General features: G+C 32.7%; 3 protein-coding genes across 4 annotated transcripts; 1 reads left to right on the forward strand and 2 right to left on the reverse strand.

The window, feature by feature from the left end:
* Positions 1–3657: 3657 nt before the first annotated feature.
* Positions 3658–5381, forward strand: LOC106645336 (uncharacterized protein CG1161). The gene is made up of 5 exons (XM_014361180.2): positions 3658–3880; positions 4076–4197; positions 4281–4395; positions 4473–4613; positions 4985–5381. The coding sequence occupies exons 1-5, from the start codon at positions 3815–3817 to the stop codon at positions 5132–5134; spliced, it is 594 nt and encodes a 197-aa protein (XP_014216666.2). The 5' UTR covers positions 3658–3814; the 3' UTR covers positions 5135–5381.
* A 33-nt stretch (positions 5382–5414) lies between these two features.
* On the reverse strand, positions 5415–6667 carry LOC106645334 (ADP/ATP translocase 3-like). The gene is made up of 4 exons (XM_089598720.1): positions 6469–6667; positions 6110–6368; positions 5757–5991; positions 5415–5675 (listed from the first exon to the last, which is right to left on the reverse strand). Exons 1-4 carry the CDS (start codon positions 6665–6667, stop codon positions 5415–5417), a joined length of 954 nt encoding a protein of 317 aa, XP_089454846.1.
* A 1752-nt stretch (positions 6668–8419) lies between these two features.
* On the reverse strand, positions 8420–13395 carry LOC106645337 (flotillin-1). Of its 2 annotated transcripts, XM_089598195.1 has the most exons (11): positions 12828–13395; positions 11958–12033; positions 11715–11805; positions 11469–11612; positions 11238–11357; positions 10942–10950; positions 10044–10259; positions 9783–9970; positions 9475–9685; positions 9246–9410; positions 8420–9108 (listed from the first exon to the last, which is right to left on the reverse strand). In XM_089598195.1, the coding sequence occupies exons 1-11, from the start codon at positions 12880–12882 to the stop codon at positions 9091–9093; spliced, it is 1293 nt and encodes a 430-aa protein (XP_089454321.1). In that variant the 5' UTR covers positions 12883–13395; the 3' UTR covers positions 8420–9090. The 2 variants fall into 2 exon arrangements, with proteins under 2 accessions (XP_089454321.1, XP_089454320.1); XM_089598194.1 differs by lacking the exons at positions 8420–9108; positions 10942–10950 and having other exon boundaries at positions 9225–9410.
* Positions 13396–13662: the final 267 nt, after the last annotated feature.

Consider the following 13662-nt stretch of genomic DNA (forward strand, 5'->3'; position numbering starts at 1 on the left):
GAGATATATCAATCAATAAATAATACACAAAGTCCACAAAATTAGCGACTTTTAAGTTATTGAGTTTTTTTATCATGTTACATTTTACATGTAATAAAGGAGAGACACAAAAATAAGCTTTTTGTTGCTATCATTTATAAATATGATTTGTTCCATAACTACAGTGTATGATACAGACATATGTTGTCTCCGTAATAACGCTGATAAATATATTCAGCTGATTCTTGTTGGTTTTTAGGCACGTGTGATACTCAGGAGTTTATTATATTTATGCCAGAGAAAAAACTGTAAATTTCTTTGAAACGTATTGTTTTTGTGAAAAAAATTACGATCGCCGACCTCGGCGTCACAGGTATATGCAGGTTTGGGCGTAATGAAGTTTTTTGAACGAACTCAAGCAATTTCTGTCGTATTGGCCTGGAATTTGACAGAGAGCTTTTGTTTTTATGTCCAACGTAATGGTTTAAAATTGGCAAGGTAAGTTAACTGGGCAACCAACGTACGGCTGACCTAATGCCATGTATATGTCTAATTTTAAAGTCCCATTTATGCCAAGGTTGGTCGAAGGTAGGGTAAGTCAGCCGCCAAGGTATGCCCTACTTAACACCCTCTTAAGCTTCCCGATCAGAATATTAGCCATGCCTTAAATGCAAAAACTGCATAAATTTACCCGTTTTTAAAAAAAAAAAAAAAAAAAAAAAAAAAAAAAAAAAAAAAAAAAAAAAACCGAAAGTATCAAAGAATGAGTACAGTTGAGAATAGTAAATAACTTATCTAGAAAGGAAAAATGAAAAAAGTCTCGGATCACAAGCATTTGACATCAGAGGTGAAGTAAAGCCGAGGGTGACAAAAATTTTATCTGAGGCTCTCTTTGTTTCCTTCCGTGGGTTGTAATTATTTGTTGAATTTAAATCGAATAATATTAACATTAATTTGGAAAATTACATAAGTCATAGTTATTTAAAAGTTAGTGATGGTTGACCGTTTTGAAAAATTGCTAAAATTTAAGTAAAAAAGCATACACTTCAGATTTTCAAAGATTGTAAGTTCATGTTTAAAAAAATGGTTGCTGAATTTGCCTATTTAGCGCAAAAAAGTAACCTTAAATAGATCAATTAAATTACAGGTAGCTATGACTTTGTACTGCTTGTCATGAAAGAATTTTGGAAATAATTTTGGATACAATATTTTTAATACCGAATTTTTTATTTTTTTATTTATTCGGAATAGCAAAACAAATGCCGCACGCAACTATTGATTAATGCAAAAATATTCTACATTTAACAATAAAACATGAGAACTATTTTGTTAATAAAGTGGCATTCTTAATTACGTAAAAAAGTCTCAAAAATTGCACTTGGTATAACATAGCTCGTGTAAAAATTTCTTCATCTGTACATCAAGAATATACACGAATTGAATTTATTTATAAATTTTATAACAGTAGATCGATACAATAAAAATATTTAATCATAAAAGACAATACGTCTTTATTTTCTTATATCTACTGTGAAATCGTAATTTATGAAAAACTTCCCTGAAATTTTGCTGATCATATCGGAGTATATTTTATGTATGTAATTTTTAGGGAATTCATTTAGTGTTTTTTTATTATTTTTTGTTATTCGTAATGGATTTTTTTAGTTTTCTTATTGAATTACTTCATTAACTTATCAATAAAAAAAAAAACTTTTTTTTTGATTCGGAGAACTCTTGAGGAACTCTTCATAAATACAATTCATGAGACATTATTTGATAAAAATATCAATTTGTAATGAGTTCCAACTGTATTCAAACTTCAATAACTTGATGATGAATACAGGTTTTAGTATTTTGGGAACGTGAACTTGTTAAATTATCCTGCGTATTGGATAATGAATTTTTATTGGTCGGTAAATTTGCATTAATAGATTGTAATTTTAACCATCGTTAATTTTTATAATTACACTATTAATAAAGCCGTTTTCATCCCAAGCAATTTTCTTTCATTATGTCTTTAAATAATCTCGAGACATCACAGCTGAAAAAAACAGCTGATTTCGAGATTGCATGCCAAATTGTCGAATTATTTTCCAAAATTCATATTAAGATTGTTTCTGACTTAAAATAATCACCTTTATTGTCAACAGATATTATTATGGCATTAATGAAAGAAACAAATTTCTAAAAAAATTTACGTACAGCAGATGATCGCTTGCAAAAATGCAAGTATCACAAGTGTAAAAAGTATACAAGTCCTGCATGCCAAAAAATGACAATTTTAATAACAAAAATTATGCATTTCGAAAAATTTTTAAATGATTAAGACACACGATTAGAGTCTATCCAATTCGCCTCAACAATACAATTAATTACTTAATTACACGTGAAAACAATCAAAAAATAAATTTTGGAAAATCAGCTGACATTATGGTATGAATACTTTGACCCCATAACCCTGTACGCTCAAGCCATTAAATCAAATAACCCGGGGTGTAGAGTTCCTTTTCTTAAGATAAGTAACTCTCTTATAGTTAATAAGAAAATGTAAGACTTTATTATATTAAAAATCTCATATGTTCAAAATTGGGGGCATATTAAATAATTACAATTTTATATACAGTAGCTGTTTTTTTTTAGTACGAATACAAAAAAAATATGTTGAGCACAAAAGAATTTTTCAAGAGGAAACAAAATATATGAAAGGCTGTTTAAACGAATTCTAACTGAGAAAAAATAATTTTATAATAAATGGTCGAATTACAATATTTAAGTTGATTAATGTTGGAAAATTATATTAAGTTAAAGCAGCGAACGTATGTTTCTCTTGATTTCTCAGAATTTTCACCCTTTGTAAGAAGAAATGAAAAAAAGAGAGGAAATTGGTTTGGAAAAACGCAAATAACAAAGCAGAACACTGCGGTTTTTAACAGAAATGTAAAAATAAAAACAAAAAATATGTGAACACCAGCCAAGTCACCCACGTCCTACTTACCTCACTTACCTGTAGGTACGGATCGTTGAGCTACTACAACGTAGCAAACTATTCAAACCGAGTCCGCCCACGTGAGTGACTGTAGACTTACGTCATGAGCCAGTGTGCACACATCTCTGAACGACTGTTGACAATTTGGTCTATATATACTAACCAGACACTTTTTTCGCCACATGCGGGAGCGAATCATGCCGCCACGCGGTCGGAAATTCAGTCAGCATTCACAATGCTGCAGTGTTCATCTCCATCCGTTGTCGATAACCAAGTCAGCGTGGCCAAACGGGACACCAGCCTAGCGGCAAATTCAAACGTTCTAAAATCAATCAACTCAAATTCAAGTTCTTAAGCCCCTCAAACTTTTACCCCAAGTACAATACTTTAACCCCATAACCCTGTACTTTTCAGCCCTTAAACCAAAGACCGGGGGTGTAGAGTTCAATTGGTTAATAATTTCATTTTTTTATCAATAAAAGCGCTACTTATTACAAAAAAGGAAATAACTTGTAAATCATTAAAATGTTATTGGTATGGTGAAAAAAATAATTAATAATCGATATCTCTTAAACGACGTTGTAATGGACTGCAGGGTCATGAAATAAACCGTTTTTGGTAGAATTACTCATATATGTGTGGGTATGGGTGTATGTGTGCGTGTGCGCGTGTGTGTGTGCGAAAATGGTAGAACGTAGAAATGTCAAAAGCAGAGTGAGCGAGAGGAGGTGGAGTTCTAATGTGGAAGCTCTCGTTGTCAGTAAACAACATGCATCGATGAGATGCTAATTATTTTTTTTATTTTATAAAATCGTTATTGTGGCCGTACATATTAGTGTTAATGAAATTATGATAACAAAAATGAGGAAATTCGTGAGCATATTTTTGCTGTTATTGTACTTTTCTCAATGTGAGGTTAGAATATACTGTTTTTGAGCTTTATTTGATGTTTCTCAAGTATGCCTGTATTATTCTTTGTTAATTTCATGAAGTTTCAGTATTAATCATTAAAATTTTTTTTTTTTAAATCTTTTTATCACTCAATTCATTGTTTCAATGGGTTTTAGTTATAATATCATTTACTTTTAAAAGTTTGATCCCTTTTTTTAGGCCCAGTCATATGATGATAAAAGATGCAAATGTATATGTCCTAATGTTGACTATGTTTTAAATACTACATCAGCAGATAAGAAAGTTATAAATGTTATTACTAATGTTCCAGCCACTATGTGGTAAGTGCCATATCATCTTTGTGAAAATTATTAAGTTTATTTGATTTTTATTACTTTTCAATGGTATTTGATATATTTTGAAGTAACTGCGAAGGAGTAGTGATTCCGAAAATTGGAGATCAAATCAAGGGAAAAGAACAGATATACTGTCCACGTTGTGATTGTAAATATGAAAATAGAAATACCACAATTATAAAAGTAAATATTTGTTAATCAATACTACCTAGCCATCTAATCATTTAAAATATTTATGAATAAATGGACTTCTGTTTCAGATTGTAGTTATAATTGTTATATGGGTGATATCCCTGCTAGTGATATATATGTTATTCCTCATTTGTCTTGAGCCTTTGTTGAACAAGAGACTACACAAAGCTACAGGAGGAGTTGGATATCAAGAACACAACAATGAGGAGGTAGATAATGGTTTTCCTATACCTTTACAAGCATTGCACTCTCATCAGTCTAAATTCATAGACAAACTGCTTTGATGATTTTTTTCATTTTTATCTCACTTTTTTTTGTTCACATGTTTTGTGCAAACGTTTTTACCCCATTCAAAAGCATGTCGTACTGTTAATTTCTTGCTTATTTTTGTATAGCTGTACAAATAAATTTATTTTTGAAAAAAATACCGTTTTAAATGCAAGCTATTTATTTTGGTGCTTTTTATTGACACTGTAGACCATTTATTGCACATTTATTATAACTCAGTAATTGTGTATTTAAGGGTTATTAAGGTATACGCGCAAATGATGAAAAAAATGTTTGTATAATTTTGTCTTAGGATGATACATCTGTTGCACCTGGAATGTCTCATGCCATGGGTGTTAGAGGTAATGTGCTCAATCGCGTTGGTCATCAACAGGACAAGTGGAAGCGCCAAGTCCGCGAGCAGAGGCGTAACATTTATGACCGTCATACAATGCTGAATTGAGCTGTTTTTGCGGTGAAAGTCTCTTTTTTCAAAAATCGAGTATCAATAATAAAACAGTCTATGATTTATTATTCGAAACAAATTACATGTCTACGCGTATTTTGTGCTTTCAATAGATGTAAATATAAACTATTTTTTAAGTTTTAATTACTTTTATTCAAAAACATATAGATGTAATGTATATTGATTTTGTTACTTTAAAACTAACATTACTTAGCAATAAAACATTCTCCAGTCACTTGCAAAACGTAACTTGTATTAATTGCAAACTTTACACATTTTAAATAGACATTGAATCATTGATAAAGTCCTTGATTTTATCGTAAAAAACTAAAACAAGTGCACCACCAGTGCCACGTAAGATGTTCGAAAAGGCGCCTTTGAAAAAAGCAGACGGTCCTTCTGTCTTCAAAATTTTAATCCAGCAATCCAGTGTGTTTTTGTACATCCTTTCCTCCACAGGTCTGCCTGACTGCATCATCATTCTCCTGCGTACAGTGTCGAATGGATACGACACAAACCCTGAAGCTGTTGTCACAGTCTTGACGAGAGTTTTTGGATTATTCGTTTTTGTTATTAGTTATTGTATTAGGTAAGTTAAGGATACTTAAAGTCAGGATACCTCGGCAATTAGGAAACTGACAATGAAAGGTGTGGACTTAGGGTCTTTGATGAAAGATGTTTTTATAGTATCATAGGAACCAAAATAGCATGCTCGATAAATGATGATTCCTTGGACACTGACAAAAAAGCCTCTGTACCAGCCAACTGGACCGTCAGTTTTGGCCACTTTCATAAGGCAGTCAATTGTGCCCTTGAATTCTCTTTGGTCGCCCTTGCCTACGTCCGCACCCAATCTGAATTGAATGAAAACAGCAAAATAATATCCAAATGTATATTTTGTCCCTACGAAATGATAGAAGTTTTCTGAAGATGAAAAAAAAAGTTTTAATTTTTATGAATGAGTGTATAAACCTTGTCCGAGCAAAATCGAGGGGATATACAAAAAGTAAAGAAGTGGCTCCTGCTGCGCCGCCTGAAGCCAAATTACCAGCAAACTGTTTCCAAAAAGCATCTTTTGGTACACCTTCTAAAAATATCTGTTTAAACTTGTCCTTGAAAGCAAAATTCAATGCCTGAGTGGGAAAGTATCTTATGACATTAGCAAGATTGCCTCTCCAAAGACTTAAAAAACCAGTCTCCCTTGGCACTCTGACAAGAACATCAATGATACCTAAAATTTCATCCAAGTAATAATATCCTTTTTTTATCGCATTTCAAAACAAAAAAAAAATGTGGGGCAGAAAATTTATATCTTAACAATTTTTCATTACCTTTGTACTGCTGATCAGATTTGATTTGCTTGGATGCATGTTGTACTTGGAGTAACAGTTTAACTCGTTCGATGGGAGCAACCGCAGTTTTGGCTACAGCTGCTGATATGCCCGCAGACATAAAATCGATGAAAAATGATTTGTACGCATCTCCAGTACCACTTGCACTTTCATCTCCTTTTTTATCCGTATTGACCATTTTTCTTTACAATAGGTAGTTTAACATAATACAAAATTACGATTAAAATCAAACTAATTTTATTTTGGTCAAACTTCTTTTTTGTTCGTTACAAGTTATAAGCTTACAAACTATACAAGATAAATTTTTTTTTGTGGATGTCGAAGCAGTGCTAGAATAGGCTAGGGGACTTTTTTTTTGGATTTTTTTGTTTTTCATTTTTTTTTTTTTTTTTTTTTTTCGTATCATACGGAAGCGGGTTGATTTTCATTTGTTTTTCAAACGCACATAACATATCATATACATGACAATGGTACAATCAACCCACTATACCTATACGCACGCAATGGTTCTCTACGCGGAAATAAGTAAAACATGAGTTGTTTCACACTTTCACCCATATTTTAGTGGCAAACGCATAACGCAGTGGACGTTTTTTCTTAAACACTAGATACTTGTAGGTGTAACGAGAAGTTTTTCACGCGATCCTCAATATTTGTAAAGGAAATAGGTTTCATTTTTTTTCATCCTTAGAAAAGATATAGACTCTTTAAATTTATATTTCATATTTTATTATTTTTTTTCTGCTCAAACTTGAACTCTCCACTATAAGTAAAATAGTGTAAGGCTTCTTGCACACGTTTTTTTCAATTCTCAATAAATCCACAGATTTCTGTTGGCTCTTTTGATACCCAAATAAGAGCTCAGCACTTGCTTTAGTCATCATTGTTCGCCTGTTCATTTACATAATAACGAAAAAATACAATAGCTTTATCTTTGTTTTTCATTTCCTTTGAATTACAAAATATATCGTTATTATTAAGTATGGAGGTGTGTGCTTCTTATACGATTAAGCTAATTAAATAAGTATTATGGGACTAGAGAGTATCGACATGAATGAATGACACCCTGAGCAGTTTTATTTTTGCATGATACTTTCATTCATTGAACGCTTACAATTAAAATGTCGAGTATTAAGGAAAAGTATTGGTGTAGCATTAAAATATCTTTGCAGTGATTTTGGTCTTCGTGCACTAAAGTTGTAGTCAACATTTTTTCCTGAACCTCTTTTGTTTCTCTTCTTTCAGAATCATCGAATTTAATTTTAAAAAGTAGAATAAATTAGACTCCAACCAGAAAATTTTAGTTATCAACTGATTCCGGCCTATATTAATAAAATTAATAACCTCACTTAAAATGGTCTTTAAATGTTTCATGACTTAAAAATAAATTTCATGTAAAAACTGTCATGAAATTGTACTCTTAAAATTTTCTCATTGCGCTTGAATGCACAACTTGTAATACAAATTGAAATTCCTCTACACGCAAAAGCACTATCCCAATTGTTTTCCTTAATTAGGTGTCTGAATAGTAAAATACTGGAAGGAATAATATCTGGCACATCTCGGCATTATAGTCACTCTCGTGCAGATGGTTATAACTCGACATTAATCATCTTTCTTTCATTATTAGACAGAAAGAATTTTATTTAATTAGTTTTTCTCTTCTGCCTTCGCTTCAAATGCCTCATACAGGAATGCAAAATAAAAGTGTATAAATATTCATAAATAGATTTTATAAAAGTTGTGAGTCGATGCAAGATAAATTTTAAAAGAATGCCTTACTGTAAAACACAGAAATATATCTATTTGTCAGTAAATTTCGACAAAGCTCGTTAACTGGATTTATAATATTGAACTGTTTCTTGTGCAGACATTATTATTACTATTTTTTTTAAATCAATTTAAATAGTAAAAGACGCTTGAGATCCTTTGGAATTATTTCTGTGTAATAGATAACTTAGATGAATTTCAATATTGGAAAAAGTCGTAACATCAAAAACATGGCAGTAAATTATTTCAATTGTTTATAAAATTTGAAAGTAACAATAATGACACTACAAGCATTAATTTTTCTACCAAAAAACTTAATTGAGATTTTAGAAGTAAAAATAATAGAAAAATGTTTTGTATGACTGGTTTGACAAGTTGAACTTCAGTTGCGATTTTACAATTTTCTGTAAAAGACTGAGCTTTAATTTTTATCATTACACGTTTTGAAAATAACAGAGTGGAAATTCCTGAGTGTCATAATTCAAAAGCTATTCTCGTAGCTTCTGATTATCATTATAAAAAAAAATCATAATATTGCATTACAATAATAATGAAAATGATGTACAATAATTTAATACTCATATAGGTTAATATTTGTAAGAATTAAAAAAAATTATCCCACCTCATACGACATAACGTGGAAAAATAAGACGCAAATCAAAAAGATCAATTGAGCAAAACGACTTCTTTGATAACTTTTGTAAGGAAGTTTACAACGAGGTAAAAGTAAATCTGCACGAGACTCGCACAAACAGATCCAAAACTAAAGAGTTGCAAGAGACATTCCTCGTTTTACGGAAATTGCATTTGAGATGCTTTGGCACTACTTCTTTACGCTGCATGGACAGACTGGAAAGAAAAAAATGAGACTGTAAAAGAGGCTGTTTTGAAAAAAAGTTTGGCATTGCTCAAGATTGCAAAACGAATTACTTTAGGAGCATAAAAAGCATTGTTATCAAACGGAATTAGTGGCTTTGTATGCATACCTTTGCAACGTCGACACCAGTCATGTTCTTCACGAGCTCAGGTACTCGTGCTACAATGTTGAGGACTTCCTCGGTCAGTTTTTCAGCACCGATCGTACCATTGCCACTCGACACCATTGTAATTTTCTTAGCCTGAGATAAGGGAGCAGCAACTTCGGCAGCAACCTATTTAAAATGAAATAAATTTATTTTACAATCTGTTTACCAGTTAACTCTAATTTTTCTGTACCTTTGGAAGGGTATCGAGCATCATGTCGATCATGGCAGCGCTCTTATACTCGTTCCAAGCTGCAGCTTTTTTGGCCATCTGATCAGCTTCTGCCTGGGCCTTGGCTTCAATGGCATATGCCTCGGCATCTCCACGTATTTTGATAGCTTCAGCCTCAGCCTCAGCTTCCATGACTGTTTTAAGCTTGTTGGCTTCAGCCAGTTTCTCCAGTCTTCATTAAAATTTAATTTAAAATAGGTAAATCCCCAAATAAGCTCGTAACAATATTTAGATTTGTCCTATGTCCAACACCGAGGAAATAATAATACCTGAATTTTTCAGCATTGGCAGGACGGCGCACGGTTGCTTCAAGCTCTCTTTCTCGCCGCATCATTTCTTGCTCTTGTACAGCTATCTCCTGACCACGTTCAACAACTTTGACTTGCATCTGCTCCTCCATGATCCGCTGCTTAGTTTTAGCCGCTTGCAACTCGTATGCCATCTCGGCTTCAGCTTTCTAATCATGAAATTTTTGATGATTCAACTGGGTGGTAATTTCAAGAAATTCGAAGGGAAAAAACACTACGTGCCTTTGTTTGTACTTCCACGTCATAGGCGGCTTTTTTCAACTCAAAATCACGCTGAGCTTTGGCAATCTCAGTGTCGTTGAGGAAACGCGCGGCCATGCGCTGTTCCTCGGCAATAGCTTCTCTAATCTGAGCATCCCTACGCGCCTCGGCTTCGCCGATCCTCGCGTCTCTCTTGACTTCGGCTGTCCTAGCCATGCCCAATGCTTTCAGATATCCCTGGAAAGCAAACAATGAAATCCCATTTGAATTTAACAAGAGCAAAGGGTGTGTGTAGCTGTGCCTAAGGCGTGAGATTTTCCACATATATCAAATATGAAATGACGGATAGTACATAATATGAAATACGTATAGTTTTTATCTCTCAATTCACAGTTATCACAATACCATTGTTTAATACTGAGGTAAATAAGTTAGAGGACAAGGATTCTTTCAAGATGAGATCTTGAAAAATTTTGCATGATAGGGTACATATAGTTTTGGAGGTATAAAGTTGAATACTTTGTATTAGAGAACATAAAAGTAATTTCTTTTGATTTATAAATATTATAAAATTTATTTTGTTTCGCTAAAATATCAAACTAAAGAATTCCGTAAAACCAATGAGTATACAAAAATGTGTATTAAATAGTACATACTATACTAAGTCATAAATGTTATTGACATCTGATGAAAGTAACTTTTACACTCTCAGTAACCAAAGGATTTCAAAATTCTTGCGTAAATGACATTAAATACTACTAATGGAAGACGTGAATTAGGAAAGCACTTGAAGCAAGCATGGAAAAAAATAATACAGCGTTTGTGATGCATTAACTACTCTAATCCCACTTGATAACTAAAGAGATAAAACAGTGATTTGATGTACACTAAACTAGTGAAAAACAAAAATTTAACGTACCTTTGCCACCTGCAAGTAGCAAAACAAAAATATATATTCGTAATCATGAACAACTTAGTAAATTACTAACATTAAAAAAAAGAAACAACTAATTTGAATGTTAAAACACAAAAATAAGTAATAAAGCGGTTTTCGTTAGCTTGTACTAATAAGAGGGACATATTGTTTTTTTATTGTTAAGCTAAGATGTTGAATACCTACTTAGCAATTAAAAAAACAAGGAACCTATGTAGTTTTGAAAAATAATAATAAAAATCTTTGAGTACAGATTCGAAATTTGTAGAAATATTACTTACTTCTTCATCTCTGATATCTTTAAGAGTGTAGGAGACTACAGTTATGCCCATATTAACAAGATCACTGCTGGCAACTTCAAAAACTTCTTTGCTAAACTTTTTACGATCTTTATAAATTTCCTAAAATTTAAGAAAAATATTATAAAGTGTTAATCAAGAATAGCTATACTAATTTTAAGTTGTAATGCATTTTTTTGATAATCGACAGAATAAAATGATAAGATTTATCACCTCTACAGTCATACTGCCCATAATGGCTCTTTGATGCCCTTCTAGCGTGACTAGTGCAATATTGTGTATTTCTTCTTCTGATTTTCCAAGAAATTGTTCGCATGCTGTTGAGAGCATTTCTTCGTTTTGTCCCTGTATTTTGACCTACGAAAAATATGTATCTTAGAAAAAATTTGATAAAACAATGACTTGTTAATTTTATAAATCATTAGAAAATTTCAAAGACATTATCTGTCAATGTATTACCTGTGCAATACCAGTAACTGATATTGGTACACCCTGAGAAGTATAAACAGTGGGACTCTCAACCTGCAGAGTCATGGTGTTCAGTGAAATTCTAAAAAAATAAAATCAGATGTCATACTGCTTCTGTAGAGGCTTGCCAGTAGAGCCGAGTCTAGGCAATTTAAAACTGGCTATTGACTTTATGAGCCTTAATTAACTGCCATATATGTAAGTCCCTTATTGACTAAAGCTACAGATACTCACTTCTGAACTTGCTGTACAATTGGCCAGACAAATACCCTGCCTCCAGGCACTAATAGTGGTTTGCCATAACAACATCCTTTCAAAATAGCATTGATCGAAAACAATTAATGTGTTATTCATTTTTAGCTTAAGTTACTTTTTCATTTTTTTTTTTACAACACAAGAAATAAATATTCTTTATTACAACTACAATTATACTTGAGACAATTTTGATGATATGCAAAATATAACGGAGAGTAAAAAAAAGAAGTGTCAGGAGTGTCAGGAGCGTCAGGATCTCAAAGCAAATATATGTATCTGTATACGTATATACATACACATACACACGTATGGGAACAAACTGACAACGGTGACAACTGATTCGTGGCCATGATTATATCTATAAGTACTTGAATTATTAATATCACATCGATTTCTGTCGTTGTTTCCGAACACCCCACAAGTCATCAAACCTACAATAATCCCGCACGAAAGTACTCAACAAATTTTTTTTTTAATATGACATCATCTGTATTGATAAATGTCCAAATTAAAGTTATTAAGAATAAGTTTATCTACCCTATTTGAATCATCTCCCTAATATATTTGCATTGATTGACATACAAGCAAGTTAAAATCAAACTATCTTAAATACTTAAAAGATATAAAAAAACATAGACAGACTTCTCCCAACTCCCTGTCTGACAGTTGCCTACTTTGTAGTAGTAATAAAAATATGATTAAATGTATTTGTTCAACGATTTCACACATGATCTAACCCAAATAACACAATGAAAAAGCACCCTGTTATCACCCAATTTGAAGGGTTAATTAAATTGACCCATAGACTTTAAGTAATGGATTTAAATGAGCATGTGACTACAAACTTACCCGAGACGACAAGGGCCTCATTGGGACCGCAAGTGACGAAGCCGCAAGTGTTCATGATTATGTGAATCCTGGTCGACTAATTAGGTAGATGATAACACCACCAATGTCACCCTCTGCTGAAACACTTACACCCTTATACGTCTTACTCACAGAGGTCTCGCAGTACAACTCTTCCTCTGGACTTCCCTTTTTTCTTGTGATTGACTAATTCTGATATAATTATACTTAAGTAAGCACAGGTATTTATATATTATACTAAACAATACTATATCCAAATGACAGACATCCAGTTACCAGTATAACCAGGCTCAGACAATATACCTGCGACCAGATACAGATACTATACGACACGCCGATGTCATCCACACTCCACAGTCCACACCCCAAACCCCAACGACCAACGACGACGACGTAATGTGTATACAAAAAAATAAAGTTAAAGGGGCATGCTATCACGAGTTTCTATCCCTTTACTCTGATTGGCCAACCAAAATTCCGTCGCGTTAATTTCTGCAGCTTCTATGCAGCCTAAACCAGCCGTTATATACGTACTCTCGCCAGACTGCTAAAGGATCCTTTCGATTCGTAGAGATCCGAAATTTTTTGTCATAAGTATTTCATGCTGGTGAAGTGAAGAGTAATGTGTTAATTGTAGTAGTCCTATATGGTCTATTTTATAAACCAGCCGCAATATTAATTATTTCACAGAAAGATAAACGATATTAGCTAATCGTGCCATTTGCGGCAAGAATAGAATTATTAATCTATCCGATAATCGACCTCTCTTTTGAAAGAAAATTCACTAGAAATACTTATTGGGATCCCAACTCTTAAA

Source organism: Copidosoma floridanum, unplaced genomic scaffold, assembly GCF_036245765.1.
Source record: "Copidosoma floridanum isolate Cflo_tuat_1 unplaced genomic scaffold, Cflo_Japanese_pri ptg000006l, whole genome shotgun sequence".
NCBI lineage: Eukaryota > Metazoa > Arthropoda > Insecta > Hymenoptera > Encyrtidae > Copidosoma > Copidosoma floridanum.

What these genes read in the sequence shown, in the direction of transcription:
- LOC106645336 (XM_014361180.2), top strand. Translation starts at nt 3,815, where the DNA reads ATGATAACAAAAATGAGGAAATTCGTGAGCATATTTTTGCTGTTATTG. An exon ending in AATGTTCCAGCCACTATGTG is followed by an intron (nt 4,198 to 4,280) that starts GTAAGTGCCATA and finishes TATATTTTGAAG; the next exon opens with TAACTGCGAAGGAGTAGTGA. An exon ending in AAGAACACAACAATGAGGAG is followed by an intron (nt 4,614 to 4,984) that starts GTAGATAATGGT and finishes ATTTTGTCTTAG; the next exon opens with GATGATACATCTGTTGCACC.
- LOC106645334 (XM_089598720.1), bottom strand. Translation starts at nt 6,667, where the DNA reads ATGGTCAATACGGATAAAAAAGGAGATGAAAGTGCAAGTGGTACTGGA. An exon ending in ATCTGATCAGCAGTACAAAG is followed by an intron (nt 6,369 to 6,468) that starts GTAATGAAAAAT and finishes ATGAAATTTTAG; the next exon opens with GTATCATTGATGTTCTTGTC. An exon ending in CTCGATTTTGCTCGGACAAG is followed by an intron (nt 5,992 to 6,109) that starts GTTTATACACTC and finishes CATTCAATTCAG; the next exon opens with ATTGGGTGCGGACGTAGGCA.
- LOC106645337 (XM_089598195.1), bottom strand. Translation starts at nt 12,882, where the DNA reads ATGAACACTTGCGGCTTCGTCACTTGCGGTCCCAATGAGGCCCTTGTC. An exon ending in CAGTTACTGGTATTGCACAG is followed by an intron (nt 11,613 to 11,714) that starts GTAATACATTGA and finishes TATTTTTCGTAG; the next exon opens with GTCAAAATACAGGGACAAAA. An exon ending in GCCAATGCTGAAAAATTCAG is followed by an intron (nt 9,686 to 9,782) that starts GTATTATTATTT and finishes ATTTTAATGAAG; the next exon opens with ACTGGAGAAACTGGCTGAAG.